We start from the raw sequence: 10,539 nt of genomic DNA on the forward strand, positions 1-10,539 counted from the left end.
CTCCCGGCAGTCATTGGTCACTGTTGGTCACTTGTGGTCACTCCCGGCAGTCATTGGTCACTGTTGGTCACTCGCGGTCACTGTTGGTCACTGTTGGTCACTCGCGGTCACTGGCGGTCACTGTTGGTCACTCGCGGTCACTGGTCACTGTTGGTCACTGTTGGTCACTGTTGGTCACTGTTGGTCACTGTTGGTCACTGTTGGTCACTCGCGGTCACTGGTCACTGTTGGTCACTGTTGGTCACTGTTGGTCACTCGTGGTCACTGTTGGTCACTCGCGGTCACTGGTCACTGTTGGTCACTGTTGGTCACTGTTGGTCACTGTTGGTCACTCGTGGTCACTGTTGGTCACTCGCGGTCACTGGTCACTGTTGGTCACTGTTGGTCACTGTTGGTCACTCGTGGTCACTGTTGGTCACTGTTGGTCACTGTTGGTCACTGTTGGTCACTGTTGGTCACTCGCGGTCACTCGTGGTCACTGTTGGTCACTGTTGGTCACTGTTGGTCACTCGCGGTCGCTGGCGGTCACTGGCGGTCACTGTTGGTCACTGTTGGTCACTGTTGGTCACTGTTGGTCACTGTTGGTCACTCGCGGTCGCTGGCGGTCACTGGCGGTCACTGTTGGTCACTGTTGGTCACTGTTGGTCACTGTTGGTCACTCGTGGTCACTGTTGGTCACTGTTGGTCACCGTTGGTCACTGTTGGTCACTCGTGGTCACTGGTCACTGTTGGTCACTGTTGGTCACTGTTGGTCACTCGCGGTCACTGTTGGTCACTGTTGGTCACTGTTGGTCACTGTTGGTCACCGTTGGTCACTGTTGGTCACTCGCGGTCACTGTTGGTCACTGTTGGTCACTGTTGGTCACTGTTGGTCACCGTTGGTCACTGTTGGTCACTCGCGGTCACTGTTGGTCACTGTTGGTCACTCGCGGTCACTGTTGGTCACTGTTGGTCACTGTTGGTCACTGTTGGTCACTGTTGGTCACCGTTGGTCACTGTTGGTCACTCGCGGTCACTGGCGGTCACTGTTGGTCACTGTTGGTCGCTGTTGGTCACTCGTGGTCACCGTTGGTCACTGTTGGTCACTCGTGGTCACCGTTGGTCACTGTTGGTCACTCGTGGTCACTCGCGGTCACTGTTGGTCACTGTTGGTCACTGGTGGTCACTCGCGGTCACTGTTGGTCACTGTTGGTCACTGTTGGTCACTCGCGGTCACTCGTGGTCACTGTTGGTCACTGTTGGTCACTGTTGGTCACTGTTGGTCACCGTTGGTCACTGTTGGTCACTTGCGGTCACTGGCGGTCACTGTTGGTCACTGTTGGTCACTGTTGGTCACTCGCGGTCACCCGCGGTCACTGGCGGTCACTGTTGGTCACTGTTGGTCACTCGCGGTCACTGTTGGTCACTGTTGGTCACTGTTGGTCACTGTTGGTCACTGTTGGTCACTGTTGGTCACTGTTGGTCACTGTTGGTCACTGTTGGTCACTCGCGGTCACTGTTGGTCACTGTTGGTCACTGTTGGTCACTGTTGGTCACCGTTGGTCACTGTTGGTCACTGTTGGTCACTGTTGGTCACTGTTGGTCACTGTTGGTCACTGTTGGTCACTGTTGGTCACTCGTGGTCACTGTTGGTCACTGTTGGTCACTGTTGGTCACTCGTGGTCACTGTTGGTCACTCACGGTCACTGTTGGTCACTGTTGGTCACTGTTGATCACTGTTGGTCACTCGTGGTCACTGGCGGTCACTGGCGGTCACTGTTGGTCACTGTTGGTCACTGTTGGTCACTGTTGGTCACCGTTGGTCACTGTTGGTCACTCGTGGTCACTCGCGGTCACTGTTGGTCACTGTTGGTCACTGTTGGTCACTGTTGGTCACTGTTGGTCACTGTTGGTCACCGTTGGTCACTGTTGGTCACTTGCGGTCACTCGCGGTCACTTTTGGTCACTGTTGGTCACTGTTGGTCACTGTTGGTCACTGTTGGTCACTTGCGGTCACTGTTGGTCACTGTTGGTCACTGGCGGTCACTGTTGGTCACTCGTGGTCACTGTTGGTCACTGTTGGTCACTGTTGGTCACTGTTGGTCACTGTTGGTCACTGGCGGTCACTGTTGGTCACTCGTGGTCACTGTTGGTCACTGTTGGTCACTGTTGGTCACTGTTGGTCACTGTTGGTCACTGTTGGTCACTTGCGGTCACTGTTGGTCACTGTTGGTCACCGTTGGTCACTGTTGGTCACTCGCGGTCACTGTTGGTCACTGTTGGTCACTGTTGGTCACTGTTGGTCACTCGCGGTCACTCGCGGTCACTGTTGGTCACTGTTGGTCACTGTTGGTCACTCCCGGGTGACCCTGCGGATCCAGGCGCTGGCCCGGCAGACGTTGCTGTAGACGCCGGGCTGACCGCGCTGACCGCACACGGCCAGGCCCCAGGAGACCACGCCCTGCAGGTAACCGCCGCACACCAGCGGGCCGCCCGAGTCACCCTGCGACAGGTGAGACAGGTGAACACACCTGGGACACCTGGGGACACCTGGGGACACCTGGGCACACCTGGGGACACCTGGGGACACCTGGGGACACACCTGGGGACACCTGGGCACACCTGGGGACACCTGGACACACCTGGGGACACCTGGGACACACCTGGGCACACCTGGGCACACCTGGGGACACACCTGGGGACACCTGGGGACACCTGGGGACACCTGGGGACACCTGGGGGACACCTGAGATACACCTGGGGACACCTGGGGACACCTGGGATACACCTGGATACACCTGGGCACACCTGGGTACACCTGGATACACCTGGGGACACCTGGGATACACCTGGGGACACCTGAGATACACCTGGAAACACCTGGACACACCTGGGGACACCTGGATACACCTGGATACACCTGGGGACACCTGGGACACACCTGGGGACACACCTGGGGACACCTGGGGTTCTATGGACACACCTGGGTCACACCTGGGGCACACCTGGGGGCACACCTGGGGCACACCTGGGGCACACCTGGGGCACACCTGGGGGCACACCTGGGGCACACCTGGGGACACACCTGGGGCACACCTGGGGGCACACCTGGGGACACCTGGGGCTCTATGGACACACCTGGGGCACACCTGGGGCACACCTGTGCGCTCACCTGGCAGGAGTCGACGCCGCCCTGGGGCACACCTGCGCAGAACATGTTGCGGGTGACGGCGCTGCCGTAGGCGCGGGCGCACTGCTGCGGGCCGAAGGTCTGCACCTGGGCGCACTGCAGGTCCCGCGGGAGCTTCGCTGCACCGGGGGGGGACGACAGGTGAGACAGGTGAGGGACAGGTGAGGGACAGGTGAGGGACAGGTGAGAGGGGAAAAAAAAAAACAACCAAAAAAATTCCCGAGTTTTGGGCCCAAAATTCCCGGATTTTGCCCCATTTCGGGATCATTCCCGCCCTCTGTGGAACCCAGAACCTTCCTGCACCTGCCCAGGTGAGCTCAGGTGAGTTCAGGTGAGCACAGGTGAGAGAAACCCCCCCAAAATTCCCGAGTTTTGGACCCCCAAAATCCCCAGATTTTGCCCCATTTCGGGATCGTTCCCACACAGGTGATGGCGGGACCCCAAAACACCTGCCCAGGTGTGCCCAGGTGTGCCCAGGTGTGCCCAGGTGTGCCCAGGTACCTCCAGGTGACTTGGTGGTGCCCCAGCCGGACACGCTGCAGTTCTGCCCCGCCCGGGGACACCTGGTGGCCACGCGGATTTTCTTGACGCGTGGCCCGAAGCGCACAGGTGAGTCCAGGTGCAGCAGCATGAAGTCGTTGTCGTTGCGGCGCCGGTCGTAGGCGGGGTGCACCTGCAGCCGGGAGACGCGGCGCACCTGGCCGGTGCCCGAGCGCAGGGTGTTGGTGCCGATCAGCACCTGCAGGTCACTGGAAGGACAGGTGAGCACAGGTGAGATGGGACAGGTGAGCACAGGTGAGATGGGACAGGTGGGCACAGGTGAGATGGGACAGGTGAGCACAGGTGAGATAGGACAGGTGAGAGGGGACAGGTGAGCACAGGTGAGCACAGGTGAGATAGGACAGGTGAGCACAGGTGAGATGGGACAGGTGAGCACAGGTGAGATAGGACAGGTGAGCACAGGTGAGCACAGGTGAGATAGGACAGGGGAGAGGAGAATGATGGGACGGGTGTGAGGGATCTCCATGGGACAGGTGAGCTGGGCAGGTGAGGTGGAGATCAGGGCACAGGTGAGGGGCTCCAGCACAGGTGAGGTGGGGCGGGTGTCACCACCCACCCGGGTGTGCCCAGGTGTGTGTGTCACCTGTCCAGGTGTGTGTCACCTGTCCCAGGTGTGTCCAGGTGTGTGTTACCTGTCTCAGGTGTGCGTTACCTGTCCCAGGTGTGCCCAGGTGTATCCCAGGTGTGTGTTACCTGTCCCAGGTGTGCCCAGGTGTATCCCAGGTGTGTGTCACCTGTCCAGGTGTGTGTTACCTGCCCCAGGTGTGCCCAGGTGTGTGTTATCTATCTCAGGTGTATCCCAGGTGTACCCAGGTGTGTGTCACCTGTCCCAGGTGTGCGTCACCTGTCCCAGGTGTGTGTTACCTGTCTAGGTGTGTCCAGGTGTGTGTCACCTGTCCCAGGTGTGCGTTACCTGTCCCAGGTGTGCCCAGGTGTGTCTCACCTGTCCAGGTGTGTCTCACCTGAGCGGCTGTTTGCAGTGGGCGGCCGTCAGCACCCACCGCGCCCCCACCAGGTGTGTCTCACCTGTCCCAGGTGTGCGTTACCTGTCCCAGGTGTGTGTCACCTGTCCAGGTGTGTGTCACCTGTCCAGGTGTGTCTCACCTGTCCAGGTGTGTCTCACCTGAGCGGCTGTTTGCAGTGCGCGGCCGTCAGCACCCACCGCGCCCCCACCAGGCTGCCGCCGCAGAGGATCTGGCCCCGTTTGATCAGCGCCACCTGGAAGGGGCGCTGCGCCATGGAGCACGGCCGGCCCCCGATGATCCGCGACTCGTCCTCCTCGGGAACTGCCGGGGGGGAAAATGGGGAGAAAACGTGAGAAAATGGGAAAAAAACGGGAAAAAATGGGAAAAAACGGGGGGGAAATGGGGAAAAATGGGGAAAAATGACAAAAAAATGGGAAATAATGGGAAAAAATGGGGAAAAATGAGGATAAAACGGGAAAAACCAGAGAAAATTGGGGGGAAAATGGGGGAAAATGGGGAAAAATGGGAAAAAGGGAAAAAAAAGTGAAAAAATGTGGGAAATGGCCAAAAAAAAAGGCAAAAAGACAGGAAAAAAAGGAAAATGGGGAAAACCGGGCGGAAATGAGGGAAAATTGGGAAAAAGGCGAAAAAATGGGGGAAACGGGGAAAAAAATGGGGGGGAATGGTGAAAAACTGGGAAAAACTGGGAAAAACGAGAGAAAAAAGGGGAAAGCAGGAAAAATGGTAAAAAAATGAAAAATATGGAGGGAAATGGTGAAAAAATGGGGAAAATGGTGAAAAGACAGGAAAAAATGGGGAAAATGGGAGGAAAATCGGAGATGGTGAAAAAATGGGAGGAAAAAGTGAAAAATGGGGAAAAAAACGGGGAAAACAGGAAAAATGAGAGTAAAAAAGGGGAAATAGGGAAAAAATGGCAAAAAAGGGAAAAATGTGGAGGGAAATGGGGAAAAAATGGGAAAAATGGTGAAAAGATGGAAAAAAAAGGGGAAAAATGGGAAGAAAATCGGGAGATGGTGAAAAAATGTGGGAAAAAGGCGAAAAATGGGGAAAATGGGGGAAAACAAGGAAAAAATGGGAGAAATGGAGGGAAAAGGTTAAAAAAAGGGAGGAAAAAAGGGGGAAACGGGCAAAACCGAGGGACCGACCCCAAAAACGGGGATTGGGAATTTTTTGGGGAGAAAAAAGGAGATTTTGGGGAAAAAAAAATATTAAAAAATGGGGAAAATCCACGAGGGAAACGGGGAAAACGATTCCTGGGTCGGAAGCGGCGGATTTGGGGTGGATCCAGGTGTGGTCACGTGACCCCCCCCGAGCGGCCAATCGGGGAGGGCGGGAGTTGTGACGTCATTGAGAGGGCACACCTGGGCGTGGTCAGGGTCTCCCACCTGGCCAGGTGAGTGTGGTGGGCGTGGTCAGGGTCTCCCACCTGGCCAGGTGAGTGTGGTGGGCGTGGTCAGGGTCCCTCACCTGCCCAGGTGTGGTGGGCGTGGTCAGGGTCCCTCACCTGGCCAGGTGAGTGTGGTGGGCGTGGTCAGGGTCTCTCACCTGCCCAGGTGTGGTGGGCGTGGTCAGGGTCTCCCACCTGGCCAGGTGAGTGTGATGGGCGTGGTCAGGGTGCCTCACCTGCCCAGGTGTGATGGGCGTGGTCAGGGTCTCCCACCTGGCCAGGTGAGCTGGGTGGGCGTGGTCAGCGTCTCATTCTGGCCACGCCCAGTGGGAGAAGAACAAGCAATGGGGGGCCCAGGTGGGGCCGGGGTCACCTGAGGTCACCTGGGGTCACCTGGGGAAAGGGGCTCCTTGACCACCTGGACCTTGTGACCACCTGGACCACCTTGAGAGTGACCACCCTGAGAGTGACCACCCTGACCTGTGACCACCCTGAGAGTGACCACCTGAACATTGTGACCACCCTGAGAGTGACCACCTGAACTCTGTGACCACCCTGAGAGTGACCACCCTGAGAGTGACCACCCTGAGTGACCACCCTGAGTGACCACCCTGAGTGACCACCCTGAGAGTGACCACCCTGAGAGTGACCACCCTGAGTGACCACCCTGAGTGACCACCCTGAGAGTGACCACCCTGAGAGTGACCACCCTGAGAGTGACCACCCTGAGAGTGACCACCCTGAGAGTGACCACCCTGCGAGTGACCACCCTGTGAGTGACCACCCTGAGTGACCACCCTGAGTGACCACCCTGAGAGTGACCACCCTGAGAGTGACCACCTGAACTCTGTGACCACCCTGCGAGTGACCACCCTGTGAGTGACCACCCTGAGTGACCATCCTGGACCCTGAGTGACCACCGAGTGACCACCCTGAGAGTGACCACCTGGACACTGGGACCACCTGGACATTGTGACCACCTGGGCCATGGTCACCTGGACCCTGCGACCACCTTGACCACCTTGAGAGTGACCACCCTGAGACTGACCACCTGGACCCTGTGACCACCCTGAGTGACCACCCTGCGAGTGACCACCCTGACCTGTGACCACCCTGAGAGTGACCACCCTGCGAGTGACCCCCCCTGAGAGTGACCACCCTGAGAGTGACCACCCTGAGAGTGACCACCCTGAGTGACCACCCTGAGAGTGACCACCCTGACCTGTGACCACCCTGAGAGTGACCACCCTGCGAGTGACCCCCCCTGAGAGTGACCACCCTGAGAGTGACCACCCTGAGAGTGACCACCCTGAGTGACCACCCTGAGAGTGACCACCCTGAGAGTGACCCCCCTGAGAGTGACCACCCTGAGAGTGACCACCCTGAGAGTGACCACCCTGAGTGACCACCCTGAGTGACCCCCCTGAGAGTGACCACCCTGAGAGTGACCACCCTGAGAGTGACCACCCTGAGTGACCACCCTGAGTGACCCCCCTGAGAGTGACCACCCTGCGAGTGACCACCCTGAGTGCCCACCCTGAGTGACCACCCTGAGTGACCACCCTGAGAGTGACCACCCTGAGAGTGACCACCTGGACCCTCTGACCACCCTGAGTGACCACCCTGAGTGACCACCCTGAGTGACCACCCTGAGTGACCACCTGGGCATTGGGACCATGTGGACTTCATGAGCACCTTGACCATGAGCACCTTGACCACCTTGAGAGTGACCACCCTGAGAGTGACCACCCTGAGTGACCACCCTGAGTGACCACCGAGTGACCACCCTGAGAGTGACCACCCTGCGAGTGACCACCCTGAGTGACCCCCCTGAGAGTGACCACCCTGAGAATGACCACCCTGAGTGACCCCCCTGAGAGTGACCACCCTGAGAGTGACCACCCTGAGTGACCACCCTGAGTGACCACTGAGTGACCACCCTGAGTGACCACCCTGAGTGACCGAGTGCCCACCCTGAGTGACCACCGAGTGACCACCGAGTGACCACCGAGTTCCCGCCCCGAGTTCCCGCCCCGCCCTGCGCCGGCCCTGCGTGACCCCGCCGAGGTCGCGACCCCTGTCCCCGGCGGCCGCCCCCCGGCCGTGTCCCCGCCCGGCCCCTGGGACATCGCGACGGGCCGACGGCGCTGCCGGCACCGGCCCCGACCGGTCCGGACTGGTTTGGACTGGTTTGGACTGGTTTGGACTGGTTTGGACTGGTCTGGACTGGTCTGGGCCGGGGGGGAGTTCCGGATCCTCCCCGACTCCGGAATCCGGCTCCGGGAGCTCCTCCCTGGGAATTCTCCCAGCCCTGGGAAATTCGGGAATTCTCCCAGAGCTGGGAAATTCGGGAATCATCCCAGACAGGAAATTGGGGAATTCTCCCAGACAGGAAATTCGGGAATTCTCCCAGACAGGAAATTCGGGAATTCTCCCAGAGCCGGGAAATTTGGGAATTCTCCCAGACAGGAAATTCGGGAATTCTCCCAGACAGGAAATTGGGGAATTCTCCCAGAGCCGGGAAATTTGGGAATTCTCCCAGACAGGAAATTGGGGAATTCTCCCAGGGCTGGGAAATTCAGGAATCATCACAGAGCCGGGAAATTCGGGAATTCTCCCAGCCCTGGGAAATTCGGGAATTTTCCCAGACAGGAAATTTGGGGATTTTCCCAGAGCTGGGAAATTCGGGAATCATCCCCTTGGAATTCTCCCAGGGCCAGGAAACGGGGGAATTGTTCCCCAGGAATTTTCCCAGCCCCGGGAAATTTGGGAATCGTCGCCTGGGAATTCTCCCAGGGCCGGGAAATTTGGGAATTGTCCCAGACAGGAAATTCGGGAATCATTCCCTGGGAATTCTCCCAGCCCCGGGAAATTCGGGAATTCTCCCAGACAGGAAATTCCGGAATCATTCCCTGGGAATTCTCCCAGCCCCGGGAAATTCGGGAATTCTCCCAGACAGGAAATTCCGGAATCATTCCCTGGGAATTCTCCCAGCCCCGGGAAATTCGGGAATTCTCCCAGACAGGAAATTTGGGATTTTTCCCAGCTGGGAAATTTGGGAATTGTGTCCCCCGGGAAATTTGGGAATCGTCCCCAAATTTTGGGACTCCGGCCCCGAGGGGGTTTCGGGAATCCCGGGATTGGCGGGTTTGGATCGGATCCAAAGTTTCGGCTGGAGAATCCCGGGAATTCCGATCCCGGGTGGATCCCAGATTTCTCCTCCTCGGAAATTCCCGGCGGGAATTCTCCAAAAACCCCCCAGGAACAAAAACCAAACCCCAACCCCCGAATCCGTTGGCTCCGGCCCCGAATCTGGCGAAATTCCCGGAGATTCCGGAGGAGGAGGAAGAATTTCTTCATCCTCCCTCCCCCGTACCGAAATTCCCGAAAAAAAAAATTTCCCCGAAATCCGTGAAAAGAATTCCCCCGAAATAATTCCCGAAATAATTCCCGGATATAAAAAAAAAAAACAAACAACCCCCCCAAAAAATTCCAAACTTTTCCCACTCACGCTCCTGGCTGCCGGTTCCCTGCGGCCGCGCCGGGACGACGAGGAGGAGGAGGAGGAGGAGGATGAAGGATCCGTGGGGAGCCATTCCTGGCGGGAATTAAAATCCCAAAAAAAAAAACCCCCAAAAAAATCCCCCCAAAAAAATCCGGGATCAGCCGCTGGGAGCGAAGGGGTTAAAGGGGCGTGTCCCTCCCCTCCCCTCCCCCCCAGGGGGATCCCCGTACCTGCCGGAGGGGGCGTGGCCACCAGCCAGGTGCGATTCGGGGCCGATTTGTTTTTTTTTTTTTTGGGAAAAAGGGGGATGGGAATTTTGGGATTTGGGGATGGATCAAACTTCCCCCCCTCCCTCCCCCTCCCCCACCCACCCTCCCCCCAAAAAAAAAAAAATCCCGGGAATTTTTTTGGAGGAGGGATTTTTTTCCCCGGGAGAAAAAAAGCGGGATTTGGGCGGGGTTTTTTCCCCCCAAAAAAAAAAAAAAAGAAAATCCCGGGAATTTTGTTGGGAACGGGCGGCGGGAATTCCGCGGGCGCGGGACTCACCTGGACGGAGCGCGGCGCCGGGCAGAGCCGAGCCGGGCCGGGCCGGGCCGGGCGCTTTATAGCGCGGGGGAGGGGGGAGGGGTGCGTGACTCAGGGCGGGGGAGGATCCCCCGGGAGGATCCCCCGGGATCGGGCGGGGGCGGGGACGGGGGAGGGGGGGAGGGAGGGGGAGGGGCAGCCGCGCCCCCGCACCTGAGAGCCGCGCTGGTCCCGATCCCGATCCCGGTTCTGATCCCGGTTCTGATCCCGGTTCTGATCCCGGTTCTGATCCCGGTTCTGATCCTGATCCCGATCCCGATCCCGGTTCTGATCCCGGTTCTGATCCCGGTTCTGATCCCGATCCCGGTTCTGATCCCGATCCCGGTTCTGATCCCGGTTCTGATCC

At 58.3% G+C, this 10,539-nt stretch overlaps 1 protein-coding gene across 1 annotated transcript; it reads right to left on the reverse strand.

The window, feature by feature from the left end:
- Window positions 1-853: 853 nt before the first annotated feature.
- Window positions 854-9,739, reverse strand: LOC136305818 (kallikrein-14-like). Its single transcript, XM_066209126.1, has 5 exons — window positions 9,615-9,739; window positions 4,854-5,016; window positions 3,671-3,918; window positions 3,152-3,288; window positions 854-2,482 (listed from the first exon to the last, which is right to left on the reverse strand). The coding sequence occupies exons 1-5, from the start codon at window positions 9,697-9,699 to the stop codon at window positions 2,333-2,335; spliced, it is 783 nt and encodes a 260-aa protein (XP_066065223.1). The 5' UTR covers window positions 9,700-9,739; the 3' UTR covers window positions 854-2,332.
- Between the last annotated feature and the right edge of the window lie 800 nt (window positions 9,740-10,539).

Source organism: Chamaea fasciata, unplaced genomic scaffold, assembly GCF_029207755.1.
Source record: "Chamaea fasciata isolate MVZ Bird 193981 ecotype frontalis unplaced genomic scaffold, bChaFas1.0.hap1 SCAF_674, whole genome shotgun sequence".
NCBI lineage: Eukaryota > Metazoa > Chordata > Aves > Passeriformes > Sylviidae > Chamaea > Chamaea fasciata.

Excerpts from the sequence above, each read along its gene's own strand:
- LOC136305818 (XM_066209126.1), bottom strand. The coding sequence starts at position 9,699 with ATGGCTCCCCACGGATCCTTCATCCTCCTCCTCCTCCTCCTCCTCGTC. Across the intron at positions 5,017-9,614 it reads GGGAACCGGCAGCCAGGAGC|TTCCCGAGGAGGACGAGTCG; the intron begins GTGAGTGGGAAA and ends CCCCCCCGGCAG. Across the intron at positions 3,289-3,670 it reads CACCACCAAGTCACCTGGAG|CGAAGCTCCCGCGGGACCTG; the intron begins GTACCTGGGCAC and ends CCCCCGGTGCAG.